This window comes from Dendrobates tinctorius, unplaced genomic scaffold (genome assembly GCF_039654945.1).
Source record: "Dendrobates tinctorius isolate UK_male_01 unplaced genomic scaffold, ASM3965494v1 ptg000006l, whole genome shotgun sequence".
NCBI lineage: Eukaryota > Metazoa > Chordata > Amphibia > Anura > Dendrobatidae > Dendrobates > Dendrobates tinctorius.
The window spans coordinates 16,328,906-16,349,725 of record NW_027361674.1 but is presented as its reverse complement, the minus strand read 5'-3'; the positions used below and the strand labels follow the sequence as shown (position 1 = coordinate 16,349,725).

General features: G+C 41.9%; 1 protein-coding gene across 1 annotated transcript in view; it reads left to right on the top strand.

Moving 5' to 3' along the window:
• SLC38A6 (solute carrier family 38 member 6) overlaps positions 1–13,905 on the top strand; it is an 83,332-nt gene extending 69,427 nt beyond the window's left edge. Inside the window, exons 12-16 of the mRNA XM_073571100.1 lie at positions 341–441; positions 1,539–1,663; positions 1,739–1,883; positions 9,104–9,198; positions 9,737–13,905. Coding sequence (XP_073427201.1) covers positions 341–441; positions 1,539–1,663; positions 1,739–1,883; positions 9,104–9,198; positions 9,737–9,820 — 550 coding nt within the window. The 3' untranslated portion in view covers positions 9,821–13,905. The remainder of the gene's footprint in view (positions 1–340; positions 442–1,538; positions 1,664–1,738; positions 1,884–9,103; positions 9,199–9,736) is intronic.
• Positions 13,906–20,820: the final 6,915 nt, after the last annotated feature.

Here is a 20,820-nt window from a genome sequence, read left to right as displayed (position 1 = left end):
GAAGAATGAAATGGCTGAATGAAGTGTGTTATGAAAATATGCTTTACAACTTCTTTTTTTCTGTATTTACCAATTCTGACATCATCTTATCTTCCCACCAAACAAAAGGATCTTCTGATTAAATTCCATCTGATAAATCCTTCTTTCCCCTTGACATTGTCGGGGGGGAAAAGTAAGTAGGTCCCCATACTCCATATTGCCAGGTTCGGCCAACTATTCTGCATGCTCCATGGGCTGTGTCTTATTTCTCAACCTTATGAACTCTGTAATATCATCTTATTGGAAACCTTCTGGTGATCATTTCAAATAATGTTTTGTCCTTTTTTTTTTTTTTTTCCAGTCCATCCAAGAGCCGGATGCAGAATGTGGCTAACCTCGGAATATCCCTAAGCTTCCTCATCTATTTTATTTCGGCATTGTTTGGTTACCTTACTTTTTATGGTACGTTCTCTGTCTCTACTGTGCAGACCAGACTTCTCAATTTTTTTTGTATATTAGGCCGGGGTCACACTTGTGAGTGTGATGCGAGAAACTTATGCGATTCTCTCGCATCAATACCCGGCACTACCTCCGGCGCTCGGGACCGGAGTGTGCGGCTGCATGTATTTCTATGCAGCCGGTGGCAGTGCTGGGTATTGATGCGAGAGAATCTCATAAGTTTCTCGCATCACACTTGCAAGTGTGAACCAGGCCTTAGCGTTTTGTCACCCGCGTTCAGTGATTAAGTGCATCTCAAATTATAGAAAATCCAGAGAATATTCACGGCAGCATGGTCAGAGCTGAACTACATTTACCTACGTTGGTGGATGTGGTGGCAGCATAGGGTCATCTTTGGCCACCATCAAAATCACCGTGTGGTCCCAGCCAGAAATGTAATTGTGCAATGGTGATTTTATCATAATTGTAGCATGTAACAGAGAACACCATTCCGGTCTGTTCACATCTGCATCATAACAGAAGCCATAGTATTGTAACAAATCCTAATGGCTCCTTCAGGAGCCAATTGCTAACACACAAATTCCATAGCAGCGGGCATATCCCGAGAGGTGCAAACCATGGCACTATCATTTCATCATAGACTGCTAGACCTTTGATTAAGTATTGCAGCATCGAATGTGGACGTGAGTAGTGTAGTTTAAAAGGGAAGACAGGCAGCGAGCAATTCATTTAAAGAGATTTTCCTACTACAATGACATTGATGACCTATCCCACATATTACTCATCAATCAGATCGGTGGGATTTTGATACCCAACATCCCTACCGATCAGCTGTTATCAGCTCGGGCAGCGGCCGGATGATATAAACTGTGTACGGAGCAGAACGACGCTCCATAAACCATTTAGTGGCGGCCCCCGGTACTGCAGCTCGGCTCTTATTCATTGGTGACTATATCGCATTGATTGGAACTGAGTACAGCCAATGTTGGGTAGTGTCGGATTGTCTACTGAAATAGTTGTGTGTTAGCGCTAATACTGTTTCATTGTGTCTCCATTGTGTATATTGGGTTTCCATTGTGTATATTGTGTCACCGTTGCAGACAAGGTGGAGTCTGAGCTGCTTCAAGGTTACAGCAGATTTCTGCCTCGGGACGTTATGATCATAACTGTCCGGCTCTTCATTCTTCTGGCTGTTCTCCTGACGGTGCCACTTATTCATTTTCCGGTAAGTAGCTAATTTTACTTTATAGAAATTTTACATTTTTTAATTACATTTTATTTTATTTATTTTTTTTTATAGGCAAGAAAGGCTTTAATGATGATGTTCTTCGCTAACCAACAATTTTCCTACCTCCGTCATATAGTAGTGACCCTGGCCCTGAATATAGTTATCGTACTTCTTGCCATCTTTGTTCCAGACATAAGGAATGTATTTGGTGTGGTTGGTAAGTTAACAGAAATCAAGACCTATCTCCCTCTTTTTTCTTTATTAATATGAGGCCTGGTCATCCCTTCTGTCCTAGTAATCGCTTGTAATCCTCCTTGTATAACAATTCTGAACTTCTTCTTAGAGCTTTGCATTGTACACTGGCAGTGTATGAATAAAAGTGACAACTGGGCATCTCTTATCAATAGGATGTAGCCCAGAAAGAAAGTTAACACACAAACATTTGACCTGGGACTACTGGGGGCATAAAGTGTAAACAAACTAGAAAAAAATGCTAAAATTTTAATTAGCTAAAATTAAAACCACACCTGTGATTAATTCACAATTATATCGGCTAAAGACGACCAAAATAGCAACAAATATGAAGAATAGAATATCCAGACACCGCAAATTGCATAAATATCACGATGGCCGAGCGACTAAATGCATAATAGGATCCCCTAATATCTGTCCCTATTTAGCCGCAGAGGTCCGCACCCTAAGAAGTACAACAATTGTGCCCCCGCTCAATGAAAACTGTGCCCTAAACAGTCCCTAGCATGATTTCAATAGATACCAAAGGATATATAATGCAATTCATAGGTCTCAAAAGGAACTAAATAGTAACACCCCAATAAGGATTTGGCCTCATTCAGACATCCATTTTTTTCTGTACGTGTTCTAACCATTTTTTTCCCTTGACCATGACAGCACACCTGAGAGAGGGATCTACCCACGAAGGACAGGAAACCTACTGAAATAAAAGGGCGGCACCTGTCCCCCACATCAGTTGGAGCCCTTTTCCCACGTTCGGAAGCACAGGCACATGCCTGTGGCGCCGTCCTTCAGGTCCCTGAAAGCTCCATCCGCAGGTCCACTGTGGCACATATGAAGTGACTGCACGCTCCGCTGACGTCATGGCCGCAAGGCACATTGGGATTGGGCATGCCCGAGTGATGTCAGAGGGGGCATGCCGGGAAAGATGGCGGTGTGCTATGCCTGCATCGCTGACAGTGAGGCACTGGGGAATGGCACGTCCCAATAGGTTCTCACAGGAATGGCCGTGACCGGATAGAAACCGAAGGAGGTACTGTGGGTCCCACATAAATTGGGGACAGACTACAGAGTGCTCACGCTCCAGCTTTCCTTCCTGAAGTGTCATGGAGGATTATCAACAGCTTGGACACAGTAAAGGGGACAGCCGTTGAAGTGGCAGGAGAGGCAGCCATCCCAGTCAGAGGAGCAGAGTGTGTCGAGACTAATTGGGGTCCAAAAAGGATATTTCATGTATCCCAGAACAGCCTCCGAATCTGGTACTCTTAAAAGTGACAGCAGGTGGTGAGTGATCTTTGTGAATGTCACCATTTTAATAGGCCCACTTGTTTTTTGTTTAATACCTAGGAAAGGCTTAAAAAAACTAGTACCAAGAGGGACAACAGGGAATGTGCATTTTGTAAAATCCCACTAACAGGTGACTGTCAGAAAAGTCTCTGTTCAGTCTGTATTCAGAAGACAATTAATGAGGAGACCCTGGAATTCGCCTCAAACCGTGGTTCTGTCATTGGACTGGAGGTGGAAGGCTCACTGAAATTGAAAAAGGGAACAGGAAATCTAGGGTAGTTTTCTCTGAATCTGACATTTCCCCTTCTCCTGATATTCCCCTTCCCCCTCAGGAGGGGAATATCAGAGTGAATCTTCTTTCTCGGGCAGTGACATAGGGAGCAGACCATATTTCCAGGTGGAAGATGTGGACAGGCTAGTCAAAGCAGTCAGGTTAGTGATGGGCTTAAAAGAAGAGAAGATGTCTAAAACCCTAGAAGACGATGTTCAAGGGATAGAGTAGAGGAAGAAACGCACCTTCCACGTTAATAGTAAGTTCGCGGCACTCATGAACAGGGAGTATAAAAGACCTGAGAAAACCTGTGCATTAGGGTCCCGTCACATTTAGCGATGCACCAGCGATCCCGACCACGATACGACCCGGTCAGGATCGCTGGTGCATCGCTAAATGGTTGCTAGTGAGTTGCCAAACAGGCAGATCTCACCAGCGCGACGTAGCAGCGGTCGGCAGTCGTTACTTACCTGTCAGACGCGGCGATGAAGATGTCCTCCCGCCTGCGTCCACGCGTTGCTCGTCGGCACCAGCAGGAAGCGGCCGACAAGAAACTGTCCAGGACGTTCTCGCGCGATCAGCACATAGCAATATCACTGCTGCGTTACAAAATTGGTGACGCTTTAGCGATATTGCTAACGATATCGCTATGTGTGAAGCCCCCTTTACCTTCATTTTCCAAAAGGAGTATCAAAATCCTCAAAAAGGTCTGCCCTACCCCTTGAAGATTTTAGTGTGCTAAAGGTACTGTCACACTTAGCGATGTACCAGCGATCCCGACCAGTGATATGACGCGGTCAGGATTGCTAGTACATCGCTAAGTGGTCGCAAGTGAGCTGCCACACAGGCAGATCTCACCAGCGACATCGTTGGGGACGGGGGCCGCTACTTACCTGTCACAATAGGCGATCCTGCGTCCTCCCGCCCGGCTCCACGCTCGTCTCTCCACAGGAAGCACTGCAGGAAGCTGACGACGAGAAACAGTCCTGGACGTTCTCGCACGATCAGCGATAACCAGCGGGGGGAGCCGGTCGCTGGTAAGTATCAGACACAGCGATGTTGCTAGCAATATCGCTATAACGTCACAAGTTATAGCGATATTGCTAGCGATATCGCTTAGTGTGACCGTACTTTAAGGGACACTCTGGATAAAAAAGCAGATGGGTATCTGAGACACAGTGGGAAGCAGCAGCAGGGGTTTGAAACAAGGGAGTGCTGGAACCTGTACTGCCTGTTCCCTACTGATTTGGTACAACAAGTGGAGTTACAGCCAAAAACTAAAACCCCAAGGGATAAGATTCTGGTTAACCTGCCAATATTACAAGGAGCAGCAGCGTTTCTATCAGATACAGCTGCAGATTTTATAAGGCTAGCTGCTATTTCTGCTGGCTTGTCATATGCAGCTAGATGGGCCTTGTGGCTTAAAGGCTGTCCAGGAGACCTTCAGTCTTAAAACTGATGCTCTATCCCGTGTGATGGCCAGTTGTTGTTTGGGCAGAAATTGGATGAAATTTTAGAAAAAGATGGTGATAAAAAGAACGTTTCCCATTTTTTTCACAGCAAATACGAGAAAGAATTCCTTTTATAAAAGAGGACGTCTTCCGGGATAGAGAAGACAGTGGGAGTCCATAAGTAGGAAAGAGTCCGGATTTAAGTTCGGAGGTCCATCTTCAGGAGCCAACAAATTTTCTCAATGACCCCAGGCTAAAAGTAGGAGAAAGGCTTTCCCTCTTCATCCATGCATGGGAGAACATCTCTTTCAGCAGCTAGATTCTTGACATAAAAATATATTTTTAGACCTATTCTTCTTATCAGCTGCCTTGTCAGACCTTCATAGTGACACCCCCAGGTTGTCATATGTAGAACAATATTGCCCTAGACAATGAGGTCTCGTGTTTAATCGGGAAACCAGTTTTGTGTGAGATTTTGGAAGGAGAAAAGGTTTGGGGATTTTATTTTGCCCTTATTTTTATTAAAAAAAAAACACTTTATTCAGAACCATCATCAATCTGAAGAACCTAAACTGATGGATAAAATATTAGACATTCAAAATGGAATCAATAAGCACGGCCATAAAGCTACTATTTCACAATTGTTTCATGGTGGTCGTAGACTTATTGCTTATTATCACATCCCTATTCATCTAGCCCAACAAAAATACTTGAGAGTTTTCTCATACACACTGAGAGAATTGATACATTACCAATTCAGAGCTCTTCCGTCCGGTTTATCTGTGGGTCCAAGAATCTTCACCAAGGTAATAGCCGAAATTATTGCCTACTTTCGCACCCGGAACGCCATTATTGTTCCTTACACCCACAAGTCAAAACTAAAGCCAGTGAAAATACAGTCATTCCTGGGCCTCAGTTTAAACTCCGAGCTTCAAACTTGTACAGGAGAAGAAAATGGACAAGGTAGTAGCTTTTGCCTCGGCAGCAATATAAGTTCCAAAGAGGACCCCAAGGAAGGCAATGTCCCTGTTGGGAACTGTAACATCCTGCATCCCAGCGGTGAAGTGGGCCCAGCTCCACACGAGGCAGCTTCTGTGAGAAATTTTGTCTGCAGAGAGGTTGCTAAGAGGGCATTTACAAGGAAAGATATAACTTTCTTTGGGAACCAGAAATTTTCTCTTGTGGTGGACAGACAGAGCAAACCTAGCATTGGGGGCTCAATGGATGAAGCCAGTGAGCGACATGATCACAACAGATGCGAGTAATTCAGGTTGGAGGCACACCTAAGATAAGAAATTTAAGGGTTCTTGGTTACTTTGAGAGGAGTTATTCGTCAAACCTGACTTAATTGTGGGCAGTAGCAAGAGCTCTAAAGGGCTTTCTTCCTTCCATCCTGGGTCACCACATCCGTGTCATGTCAGACAACCAAGCTATATATTGGCATATATCAACCACTGGGGGGGACATGGTCCCACTCCCTAATGGAAGCAGCAAACGGGCTTTTCCAGCTTGCAGAGCAACACCTTCTTTTCCTAACAGCGCTGCACATAAAGGGGACACCAAGAACACAAAGGCAGACTTCCTAAGCCGCAACAGACTTAAACAAGGAGAATAGTCCCTAAACTCACAGGTGTTTCAGCGGATGGTTCTCTTGTGGAATTGCCAGAAATAGACTTGTTTGCCAACAAGCAGAACAGGAGAGAGGAAAAACTCTGTTTACTAAACCCAAGTGAAAACCCTTATGCTGTAGATGCCCTTCAGATCCCTTGGAACTACATGACTGCGTATTCCTTTCCTCCAATTGTTATGATCCCAGTAGTCTTGAAGAAGATCAGGGAGGATCAGGCAAAGGGAATTTTAATTGTTCCATTCTGGCCAAAAAGACAGTGGTTTTCTTTATTAAGAACAATGTCAGTGTCCGATCAATGGATCCTGCTGGAGATCCCGGACCTTTTCACTCAAGGTCCAGTATGCCACTCTCAAGTGAAGGGCTTCCATCTAACAGAATGGAATTTGAGAGGGTATTGTTGAATTGGATAGGTTTTTCTCCAGGGCAAAGGTACTGTCACACTTTAGCGATGCACCAGCGATCACGACCAGCGATAGGACGCGGTCAGGATCGCTGGTACATCGCTAAGTGGTCGCTAGTGAGCTGCCACACAGGCAGATCTCACTAGCGACATCGCTGGGGACGGGGGTCGCTACTTACCTGTCACACCAGGCGATCCTGCGTCTTCCCGCCCGGCTCCACGCGTCGCTTGTCGTCACAGCAGGAAGCGCCGCAGGAAGCTGACGACGAGAAACGGTCCAGCCTGTTCTCGCGCGATCAGCGATAAGCAGCGGGGGAGCGGGTCGTAGGTAAGTATCAGACATAGCGATCTCGCTAGCAATATCGCTATAACGTCACAAGTTATAGCGATATTGCTAGCGATATCGCTTAGTGTGACCGTACTTTAAGGGACACTCTGGATAAAAAAGCAGATGGGTATCTGAGACACAAGTTATAGCGATATCGCTTAGTGTGACAGGCCCTTTAGTTTCCACTTTTATTGAAGAAAACCTGTAACAAAAATTTACAGTAGGATGTGGAAAAAAAAATTTAGGCGTTTTCAGGGAAAGCTTTTGGGGAAAAAAGGCTCCAATTGGTTCCATCCTAGAGTTTCTCCAGAGGAGGTTTGAGCTACGGTTAGCTACAATCACTCTCAAGGTACAGGTTTCAGTCTTAGGCGCATTATACATTATACAATTCTAATCTTGCAGCTAATAAATGGATATTGAGGTTTATAAAATCTTGTGATAGATCCAGAGCCGTTTGAATTCCAGGGGTTCCCTCATGGGATCTAAATTTAGTAGTGGAGGCATTGACCAAATATCCATTCGATCCATTACAGGATTTGTCGATTAAAAATCTAAAAACTGTTATATTGAAGCTTTGACTTTGGCCCACAGGGTGAGCGATAATCCAGGCCCTTTCAATAAACCTTCCTTAAATGCAGGTATATGAGAATAGGATTATATTATGAGGACCTGATCCGACCTACCTTCCCAAGGTAGCCTTAAGAATTCATAGGAGTCAAGAGATTGTCCTGCCCTCCCTCTGTAATAACCCTAGGAATTCAGGAGAAGAAAAAGTTCATAGTCTTGACGTTAAAAGAACACTGTTATAATATATGTCTATAACTAGTCAGTGGAGGAAAACCCAGTCCTTGTTTGTAGCCTTTCAGGGTAGCAGAAATGCATAAAAGGTATCAGAGTACCCTTGCAAGGTGGATCAGGGAGGCCATTAGTTTAGCCTACTCTGCTGCAGTACTCTGGTTCCTGATGACATCAAGGCTCACTTCACTAGAGCCGTGGCAGCCTCCTGGCCATAGAAAGCGGAGTTATTTATTTATCTATAGATTTGTAAGGCCACAACCTGGTTCTCATCCTTTACTTTCTTTAAGCACTATAGTCTAGATCTACAGTTGTGGCCATAAGTATTGACACCCCAGCTATTCTGTTAGATAATACTCAGTTTCTTCCTCAAAATGATTGCAAACACAAATTCTTTGGTATTATTATCTTCATTTAATTTGTCTTAAATGAAAAAACACAAAAAGAATTGTCCTAAAGCCAAATTGGATATAATTCCACACCAAACATAAAAAAGAGGGTGGACAAAAGTATTGGCACTGTTTGAAAAATCATGTGATGCTTCTCTAATTTGTGTAATTAACAGCACCTGTAACTTACCTGTGGCACCTAACAGGTGTTGGCAATAACTAAATCACACTTGCAGCCAGTTGACATGGATTAAAGTTGACTCAACCTCTGTCCTGTGTCCTTGTGTGTACCACATTGAGCATGGAGAAAAGAAAGAAGACCAAAGAACTGTCTGAGGACTTGAGAAACCAAATTGTATTAGTCAATGCCTGATGAGACCTGAGTAGTCTCGAAAGCTTGCAATGTGTTACCATCTTTTCAGTTAGCCATTAAAAGGTATCAACCACTGAGGACTCTCAATTCTGAATATTTTTCTATCTACTGGCTAACACGGTGCAAAGATATACACTTTAAACTGAGCATTTCCCCTTTTAGATAAAAAAAATGCTTTCTGATTTGGGTATTACACATATTATGAGTTTATTTTATCGTGGGAAAATCAGATTTCTGAGTGTATTTTCCTCGCCTGTTTAGGATCCACCACTTCTACGTGTCTGCTCTTTGTCTTCCCTGGGATCTTTTACTTGAAGCTTAGTTTTGAGGACTTCTTATCCCGCCAGAAGTTTGGGGTATGTGGATTTTTTTTTCCTGTTGGCATCTGTATTCTGTATAAACCGCTGTATTGTATCGAATTACTGTAACTTGTGGGCATATTCCCAAGCTGCATGTTTATGTAACATCCTACAGAGCGTCCCCAGCTCGGTGAGAACCGTGCCACTTATATAGGCGCAAGGCTTCTTCTCTCTAATTTTCTTTGCATTGTTGGTAAGACCGACCTCTTCATCAGCCTCTGTAGAAAAGCAAAGTATTCCTTAGCCCAGCCAAGACGCCTTTAGCTTAAATTTTTTTTTTTCCCTGCGGGAGTGCCCGTCATGGTGGACACATACCGTTGTGACAAAATCTGAAGAACACTTTTTTTTTTTTTTTTTTTTTTTTTTTTTTTATACAGCAGTCCGCGTGAGCGCCCTTTGTCGTCAACCTGTTTTCCCAAACCAGCAATGGGGAAATGAGCTGAACTGAAGCCTGAATGATGGGCTGTTCTCACACAGTGAAAATTGATTCCTTCCACAAGTACTAATTTGTGTTTGTTTTCCTTTGTGTTCCCAGGCCTGTGGGTTGGTCGTTCTTGGTATTTGTATTGGTGCCTGCAGTTTAACGCTAATTACCATGAACTGGGCTTACAATGAATGAGAGCATCGCACCAGAGTTTTACATCTGAACAGAATGTGCAACGATTTACAGCCAAAGGATATCCAGTTTCAGGGGGAAATTGGTTGAGAAACAGTTTATGTTGAAAGCACGACACTCATGCACCCGACAGGTCTTCTGGGAAAGTAAACTTGTCATTGCCTAAAATGTGGAGGAGTGGTTATTCTGTTCTTTAAGGGGAAGGGGGGTAGTTTTGGATTAATGTTACATGACCAAAGCTTCAGGTCATCCCAAGGAAACTGTGAGGACTGGCTCCATTAAACAAAATTAAGATGTTTGTAACGTGTTGGTTTGTAACCTGGGACTTTCCAGATGCTGTGAATGTGCAGCGCTTTAAATGCCATTTTATTTCCTGGGAGTTGTAGTTTCAGAACAGCTGAAGGTTACAAACCAGAATATTCATGTTCTGATAATGAAGTGACTCCGTTTACTTTAATTTTTTAGAATATAGCTTCATTATGCCGTTAATCCTTTTTTTTTTTTTTTTTTATGTCTGTTCTATGTTTACAAACTTGTTATAAAGGATGGGAGGGTAGAGAGTGTCCCCCTCTGTTAAAAGGGATTTTGGCAAATTTTTACTATCAATAGAAAAGGGGATGACTTACTGATTACTGGGACAACCAGTAAGCCGGCAGCTCTGTCCTCCGATATCTCCGGCAATCCCATAGAAAATGAATGGGGCAGAGGTGTGCATTCTCGATCTCTGCTCCATTCAGGCCAGGCTTCACAGAGACCCGTTCTTGCAATCACTGGGGGCTCCAGTGATCAGAGCTTCAACAATTAGCAAGTTGTTCCCTGACCCATCAATAGGGAATAACTTAGTTTATTTCTTAGAAATATGGTAAAACCCAGTTATTATTCTATTGTAGTAGTTGCTGTTATTTGACTACAGATACATTGATGTTGGCATTTTCAGAAAGTTGGTCACTACAGTTGCTTTTTATAATGGTCATCAAAAGAGTTTTCCGAATATACTGGAGGGGTGAGAATTTCTGGGAGTCTGATCGTTTAGCATTGTTCCCCTATGCAGCTAACACTCATCTGCCATTATGGGCTGATCTGTAATAGTAGGTATAGTTGGATTGATCGATCAGTCTCATTCACCTACGGGTTACACGAGGCAGACGAGATTTTCACAACTTCTCTCCTTTATTACAAAACTGCTCTATAGACTCCTCAAATATATTGGATAAACTATCTATATTTTTGATGGTGCTGGTAAATTTTAATAACAGGCACAAATTGAATAGAGGTAACTCTGCAAATACTTTTTCTAATGCTAGGTTCAGATTTGCGGAGGGCTGCTTAGTTCCTCTGTGAAGCTCCGCCCACTGCCACACCTCCTCTGGTCAGCTCCGCCTACGTCTGCATGCGGCCTGCATACCTATCTTTAATATTGCTGATGAATTTGTATGCGTAGCTTTGACGCTGCAGCGACCTGCCTCAAACACAACATATTGCATTTTGTTACGGTCGCCGCAGCGTCAAGACGATGCATGCGGAGGCATGCTGACGTAGGCGGAGCTGAACGGAGGAGGTGCAGCAGTGGGTGGAGCTTCACGGAGGCACTCCGCAGCTCTGACATCTGCAAATCTATATTTTTGTCAATGGCAAAAAGTCTTGACATTGTGCACATTTTTGCACTTTAAAAAAAACAAAAACTTTGTGGTGTTCTTGGTGCAGAAGACCTTCACCGATTTCTGAAATAAAAGGGCAGAAACGCTCACCTGAGTGCTGTACACCTTGGAGACTGATGGAGCCTTGTGACCCCATTTTTAGTCTCGGAGGAGAGCAGCTGATTGCTTCTGCCCCTTCGCTTTAGCAATCCGTTGGCCATATTACCACCCAGATCCCCAACTCTTTCTATGTCAAAACTTTCATAAAGTGCAGTTACACTTTGCTTTACTTTTAATAAGTATGGAGGGTGGTTTATGGCTTTGTGTACATGGCTGATGTACAGCTCCTTGCTGGAGACTAATTTGAGGTGAGCGCTATTCCTCCAGCTTCACTGTAACCTGTCGATGTATATACACCAGTATTTGCCTTATTTTCCTTACATAGGTGGATCTGCCTCCCAACTGTGCCATCCGGCTTCTGGCACTCAGTACAGGCGGAAGAGATCTTACCGTTGGGTACTTCTGAACACTCAGCTGATCTTGTAATCTTCATTTTAAGCCTAACTGTAAATACTCGCTTGGTTTTTGTTTTTCAGATCCGGCCGCACCATTAACAAACAGTTTATGATCTTAGTTTAGCGTTAACATTTGTCGTTTATCTTGGAGGAAAAGCTTCTAATCGCCTTATTCTGGGAGAGGAGGTTTATGGTCACTGCGTTGTTTGTACTTGGCTGAAGTGTCGAAAAGGGGAATTAACACTAAATAAAGGGAATAATCTTCCCAACTGCAGAGATAATGCACAATTTTTATGTTCTCGTTACATTGCCCTTATGTATAGAAATCTAATATCAGCAGATCCTACAGATAGTCAGATGTGTATGGGGGCATCCCGAGTGAAAATGCTGATTTCAGCATGCCTGATCCTATGTTTGGAGGGGAGAAACTGCTGCCAAGGTTGTCTGACATCAGATCGTACCTCTGCTGCTGAATCACTGCACATTTGGCATAAGGGAAGGATAAGATACCTGTTCTGCTGGCAAATATCTTATGTGTACGACTAGCCTTAATCATCTGATCACTGTCGAAAAGAAAGTAGTCCCCCAAAATAAAAATTTCCATTATAATTTTGTTAATGGTATCTAAAGGGAGTGGCAAGTATTGAGATTTTTAGATAGCAAGGTACCGTAATTTGGATACTGACTTATCTATTACTAAAGATGGCTGTTGGGTGTGCGATGGTTTGGACTACTCGCTAATACACAGGAGCGCTCGTGTGGCCGAGCACGCCTGTGTTCTCTATGAGAAAGCGGTCACCAGATGTCTCTGCCGGCTGCTTACCTCCGGGAGAAGAAATCTGTAGGCAGTCTCCGTGTCGAGTGACAGCCGGCCCTAATGATGAGCTGCTGTCAGTCAGTGCCTGGGGGTGCGGTGACTGAACCAGGCGCCAGCTCCACCCTCGTGACCTAAACCCCAACACTGCAACGAGGAATAAAGTTAATTTCCTCCCGGCAACGGGGCTCTAACATTAACCCCATATCTGCCGCTTAATAGCATTATTTCACATAACCGGTTCCCTTTATGGATTTTTTTTTTTTTTTTTTTTTTTATAAAGCTGTTTGGTATAATTTCTTTTAAAGCCAAGTTGGATTGTCCATACAGGTGATCTAATATACAATTGTTCTGCTGGATTCTTATCCTTATTGTATGGCTGGTTTTGATCTAGTAGACATGAGCAAATTAGATCTCTTTCCTACTGAAACCAGTGTGATGATCTCATGGTTCTGTTTTAAAAAAAAAAAAAAAAAAAACACCAGCCCTTCTGCCCGCCCTACATTTTCCAGACAAGGCCGTTCTTCATGTCCATTACAGTATTATTGTAGTTGTGTAGTAAAGACCACAACCAACAGTGTCATAATTTCTATTTTCAATCACCAATTCAAAAAGACAAGTTTTATTTCTCAATTTCAGCATAAGGAAAGAGCCGTAACATATTTCTTTTCACTATTCAAGTAACTTACTAAAATGGGATCTAGAGGTTTCTTGATTTTTTTTATATATATATATATATATATATATATATATATATATATATATATATATATATATATATATATATATATATAAATATAATATATGGCCTTGTGTATGTTGGTGCATTATAGCTCTGTATTGAGCCATAGTTGGGCACCATTGAAGTCTATGGTGCCCTGACCGTACCTCATTATGTTCAGGACCGCCGATGCACTCAGTTGCCTTACATAAGTATGATATATTGTTAATTTCCTAATTTCCTCATAATATTAAAAAATTATATATTAATATTGTTAATTTCCACTCATAGACATATTTCATCTACAACCAAAAACAGATCATTGCTGCTAAGATTTTTTTATTTGTGCCGATTGTTTTATCTTATTGTAAACTGTATAAATAAAAACCTTCCAATTTAGACATCAGTGTGTCGTTAGATTTCTTTATAAATATTTTATGTGGAAAATCACTGTTTGGTTTTCTCACATTTGTTCCTTTTTTTTTTAGTTTGGCATTGCACACTAATCCCTAATCCAGAGGAAAGTTTTTGTAGGTATTGTAGTTTGACCATAAAACTCGGACCCCCTGGTTCTACAGAATGAAGCTAACCGGTTCATACAGAGTAATAAAGCCTAAGAAAAGGGATGAGAAGCCGAGTGATGGTGCAGATTCTAGCCAGCGCATCCCAGAGCTGGATTCACAACCACATAGCTCAGTAATGTTGTAGATTATCCACTGTATTATTAAAGGAATTAAGAGCATGATTCCCGTTTTCTGAGTTTGTAGAGTGGGAGACATTATAGCAGCTGGTTCACTCCCACTAGCTAAGAGCGAATTGCAAATTAGAATTAGAGCCTGAAAGTGGGAAATTCAGGAAACAAGTACAGCTTATTCTTAATAGTTACTTGAAACTCTAGATCCCCTTTAAAACTTGGTGCAACCCCATTTAAAGGGATTCTATCTTTAGGAACAACCTTCCTAAGCCATCTATATGAGCATACAGGTCATAGGAATAAAATGATACCTTGATATCTTATACCAGTGAAATCCACATGTTTCTTATATGTAAATGAGCTGTTAAGATCTATGGACTGGACATGGATCTCACTGAGACTCCACTGCCAGAGCTTTTTTTTTTTACTTGAAAGGTGGCATTACCAGTGTGAGATGTAACAAAACATAACAGTAGAACTGAACTTTCTCATTACAAACACGTTAGCAGCTGCAGCTCTCACAGCTCTGCTGTATTGCAATAATATTACAACACTTGCTGCCTGTGAGTTGATGCTGGAGCACTTAGGAACCTGCAGATGTGAGATCAAACTAAATGTCTCACACTGGTAATGCCCTTTTTATTTCAAATTAGCTCTGGAGTCGTATTCTCAGGAAGATCTATGTCCCTGCCCCATTTTTTTAAGGGTCAAAATTTTTTTTTCTGTGTAAATAGCCATATGAAGGCTTTTTTTTGTAAAAACAAGTTGTAGTGTTTCTACATGATGTACAGAAAGAAAAAACGGGAAAAAAAAATTTAAAGTGGGATAAAAAGTTGGAGAAGAAAAAAAAAAAACCTCTGCAATGTCTGTCTTTCTTTTTTTTTTTTTTTTTTTTTTTTTTTTTTTTTTTTTTGCTGTTACAATAAAAGTGATCTGATTTTGCCAGTCATAGGTAATGGCGATACCAAATCTGCACAGTTTTTTTTTTTTTCTTGCATAAAGTTGGCCAACTAAAAGGTGGAATAAACTTAAGAGGGTTTTACACATAGCGATATCGCTAAAACGTCACTGATTTTGTGACATTTATAGCGATACTGCTAGCGATATCTCTATATGTGATACTTGCCTCCGACCGGCTTCCCCGCTGTCCATCGCTCATCGCGCGAGATTGACCTGCTCCATTTCTCGTCGTCAGCATCCTGCTATGACGACAAGCGACGCTGGACGCGGGCGGGAGGACGTCTTCATCGCTGTGTGTGAAAGGTGAGTATCGTGCGCTGCGTCGCTGCTGCATCGCTGTGAGATCTTCCTGTGTGGAAGCTCACTAGCAATCATTTAGCGATGCACCAGCGATCCTGACCGGGTCAGATCGCTGGTGCATCGCTAAATGTAAAAGGGCCTTTACACTAGGCAGCCTAAACCTACCACAGATGCAAGATGTGAAACGTGCGTCAAGGGGCATATGGTGACACATGATTGACGGTATGATTTCATTGGCTAATTAATTTGCACAGGTCTTATAATTGCGGTTTGCATAATAGATTATCATTCTCGCCAGCACATTGTTCTATGTAAAGAGGACTGACGTTGCCGAGAACCACGGCAGCCTATATGCACTGAACTTCGACAGATCATTCAGTGCATATATGAAGCGCTGTCTGCCTGTTTAAACTTGCTATTTATCAATGTTTGGATCGTCCGGGCCAGGATAACCTATGCTGTTATATTTTACTAAATAGACTGTATTTTTAAATTAAATGTATCTGCCCCCTTGAGACTTGAAATCATTTTCGAAACTTCCATAGATAAGACAGACCACAGCTGGATCTTTTGTATAAAAAAGAAAAAAATGGATTTGTTCTCGTGGGGAACCACATTTGCTCCATAAAACCACAATAGCTTTAAGACTGAACTTTGTTTATTTGTCTCCGAGTGACTAATCCCGATGCAAAGGATGAGTGACCTTGTGGTCGGCACAATGGCCAGTGAAACAATTTTTCCAGGAGGGAAACTAAAAGATTCCAAAACTCAGAATAAAACGCTACAGAGCACTTTGTCTTTGTATCAGTACAAATGTATACTAAAATAAAAATATCTAATACTTTGCAGTGGAAATAAAAGGAGTTATATATAATATAGTGTGAGGCAGTAATTTTAAAATTTTTCATTACTGAAAACAATTGTGTATTTTTTTTTTTTTTTTTATTAGGACGTCTCAAAACTGATGCCTCTGCTAGTTCAAATCAATAATTATTTTGATTGAGGATCTGGCTGCTCGCCTATTAAAGATAATACTTGTATTCCCAATAAATGCAATTCTGGTGCATTGTTCATTTTGATGTTCCTCCGAAAAATTACAACTTTGGTAAAACTATTACCCTTTGCAGAATGGTGTATCCCTAGACCATTTTATACCATCTGCACTGACTGAATAATGTCCAATGAACACACCTAGTGATGGACAAACCCGAACAGTAAAGTTCGGGGTCTGTACTGAACACCTACAGTTCGGGCACAGACCCCGAACACAGCCTTCTCCAGGAAGTCCATGTTACTGTTCGGGTTTGGCACCCTGAACGTCGGGTGTTTCCCACACAGTCATCTGCATGACAGTGCGAGAAACACCCGTGGCCATGATTAGTGGTAAGATTACCACTGGTCACAGAGCTGCGGTCCTCATGCTGTCAGATGACAGCGTGAGCCAGCAGCTGTGACCTGTCTGAAGGGACATCTTCACTTCGGACAGGTGAGCGATATGGTTGTTAATTATTTTTCTTTTCTCATAGGGGATATGAGCATCGATAGATTTTTGTTATGTTCTGATTATTTTATTTTTTTACAGGGGACAAGGGCTTCAAGGGAATGGGTGTTTTTTAATTTGTAAAACTTTGGATTTTTATTTAAAATAGAATAAATTACTGTTTTTTGTTTTTTTTTTATTTATATTTATTGTGACTATGGGGTTAGTAATGGATAGTCGTCATATAGACGCTTCTCTGTTACTAAACTGTGGGCTTGATGTCCCCAACAATACAAGGATGACATCAACCCCACCAAATCTGAACCCAATTGGCCACCGCCACAGGGAAAATGGGAAGAGCGGGGCAAAGCGCCAGTATTTGCACATCTAATAGATGCGCCTTTTCTGGGGTGGGTGCAAACTGCTATTTTTGGGCTAGGGGGACCAATATCCATTGCCCTTTACCAGCCTGAGAATACCAGCCCCCACTGTCTGCTTTAGCTTGGCTGATTGTCAAAAATGGGAGGGGGAACCCCATGCCATTTTTTTTTTTTAAATTATTTAAAAAAGAAAAAAAGTGAGACCCCTCTACTCTTGATAACCAGCCATGATAAACTGACAGCTGAGAGTTGCAGCCTGCAGCTGTCCATTTTGCCATGCTGGTTATCACAAGTAGAACAGATCCCACGTTTTTTTTTTTTTCATTTTTATTTATAGCGCAGGTGCCAGCTGAATACTCCTTTTCATTGGGGAAAAAAAAATTGCTTCTCCCCCTCAAAACTGCATCACACTAGGGCTATGTTAATATTGAAAGAAAGCACATTTATTTGAATGGGGCAGAACTACAACACCAGACACAGGCTTTGATTCTGCTCTGGCGGAGAGATAGAAGAGGGCCCCTGTGGAAGAACAATATATGGGCCCTTTGCCATCCAATAACTCATCATAATGCACAACTCCACCTGGTTTGGAGGTGAAGGTGGCCCCATTACCTCTTGAGCCCCTGTATGGCTACATAGGTTCAGGGCCGGTTTTAGGCAAAGTGGGGCCCTAGGCAAAGTTTAAAATGGGGCCCCAAATGCTAACATGTTGCACATCACACAGAAGCATTTCGGTTGTATTTACATGTGCTGAGTTCAGGACGCTAAATGAGTGTGATCAACAATATTGAAATCGTTCGACACTTGTTTCCCGGCCTCTTTCCACCTTCTGAGAAAGAATGATGGGGACAGTATGATCACTAATAGATTAATCTGTCATCATACAGTATCATGTTAGCAGCACATCTACAGTTTACACCGGCGATGTGCTACTGAGAACAATGATTTTTGTTCCGGCATAAACAATCCAATCACTCGAATATGCAGCATTTTTCTTGTTTAATATAATACACCCCATAGTCCTCCATATATTATAATGTGCACCACATTCCTCCATATTGTAAAATGCACACCCCATAGTCCTCCATATAGTATAATACACTCCTCAGTCCTCCATATAGTATTATACACTTTCCCATAGTCCTCCATATATTATAATGTGCACCACAGTCCTCCATATTGTAAAATGCACACCCCATAGTCCTCCATATACTATAATATGACCCATAGTCCTCCATATAGTATAATACACTCCTCACAGTCCTCCGTATATTAAAATACACTGCTCAGTCCTCCACATAGTATAATACACTCCTCATAGTGCTCCATATAGTATAATGCACCGCCATAGTCATCCATTTAGTATAATTCACTTCCCATAGTATAATGAACCTCATCGTCCTCGATACAGCATAATGCAGCCACCCCACAGAGCATAATGTAACCCCCCATATAGTATAATGTAGCCCCCTCATATAGTATGATGCAATTCCCCCCCAAGAAAGGCTCCACAGTTCACTGTTATAGTAAAAAAAAAAAACATTCCTCACCTCTCCTTGTGCCCGAGCTGTGGTTTGTTTTTCTGTTTTATTTATTTCATCATTTCTTGTGTTTCTGTCTATTTTTACTTTTGGATTGTTTGAACTAAAAGCTTTGAGACTCTGCTATCGTCTGTGGAGTTTTCGCCTGGTTCTGCTAAGGCTCTTGACGTTCAATACGTTTTGCAGTATTTGTATAGTGTTTTTTTTTCTTCTGTTATCTCTTGCACTGACCATTTTGGAATCTGACTTTATTTGTAGTTACAGACCTAATATTCTGCCTTGATGAAGACAAATTAAAGCATTTTGTTAGAATTACATGATGGCTGCTAGATTAATCAGGCTGCTAAATTAATTCTGGACATGGAATAACAATCATATTTTCCATAGCTTAATTCTCTTTCATTTTTCCACCAGGAGTTTTAAACAGTCTTAAAGATATATTCCTTGCGTGTACCAACATATTTCATTAAAAGGAATGTAACCAGGTCTTTGCTCCCCTGAGAGCAGCATGACAGAGACAGAGACCCTGATTCCAACGATGTGTCACTCACTGGGCTCCTTGCTGTCCTCTTGATACAATCACAGCTTTCTCTGCTGCAGATCTAGCAGTTTTCTGAATACTGAACTCTGTATAACCCCACCCCCACCACTGATTGGTCCCTTTCAATGTACACTCTGCATAGGCAGAAAGCTGCAAAATTGGTGGTGGTGTCTCTACTTTATGTTGCTCTCAAATTACATGGGAACATGCTGCTGACAGATTCCCTCTAAAGCAGATTATAGCATTCAGGTGGATGTCACCAGAGTAGTCTAGCACAGTGATTAGTAACCTGCAGCAATCCATCTGTTCTGAAACTGCAACTCTCAACATGCCATGGCAGCTGTGGAAATGTTAGGAGTTTGTAACTTTACAACAGCTGGAGTTCAGAAAGTTTCTGAATCCTTCTTTTAGCAATTCCACAGTATAGTAATTTTGTCTTAAAGTAGGTAGCCTGAGATTAGAAGAAATGTGCCGATTTGGTTCATAGACTGTTTCTGATATAGCAGAGATAAGTGAAGGAACTCCGCTGCAATGCCAGACACAGCCCATGGACAGGAATGGCTCAGTTTGTGGGGAAAAAAAATATTACAATCTCATGCAATCCAAATACCACATATGAATAATTGCAGAATAGAAAGTTCTCATTTATAGGTTATGACACACCCAAACAGCTACTTACTGACCTGATGCAGTGGAGCTTAAAAGAACTATGGGGTAAATTACAGCAATCAAGTTATTTATATGCAGCTGTTTTGCTTAATATGACTACAAGAAAGGAAAAAGGTTAAAAATAAGACTACTTTTAATGTTTTTTTTTCCCCATGCATTACTGATTTAAGTGGGTAAGTTCCTATATAGCCTATAAAGTATTGAATGCGCTCTGACCGCTCCTTTACTATATCAAACGCCGGCTTCTCCACCTCTAATCTTCCCCGTACTATCAAGGTTCCTCAGGGTTCAGCCCTGGTTTCCTTCCTCTTCTCTCTATTCAACACCCCTGTTGGGCAAACCATCAGCAGATTTTGTTTCCAGCACCATTTCTATGTTGCTGACACCCAATTATACACCTCTTCTCCTGACCAGCCCTATATTATTACAAAATTCCAGGGATTGTCTGTCTGCTGTCTCTATCATCATGGCCTCCCTCTATCTGAAACTACGGTAAATCCCTCCAAAACTGAACTTCTTGTATTCCCCCCCCCCCTCTACTAACCCATCTATACCTGATATTGCAATCATTTTGGGTGGTCCAACCATAATTTCCAAGCGGCACGCTCGCTGTCTTTTGGTCATATTTGACACACAACTTCCCTTTATTCCCAATATCCAATCACTCACGCATGTCACCTGCAGCTTAAAAACCTCTCCAAATCCCGACTTTTTCTCTGTTGAAATGGCAAAAACTCTTACTGTAGCTCTT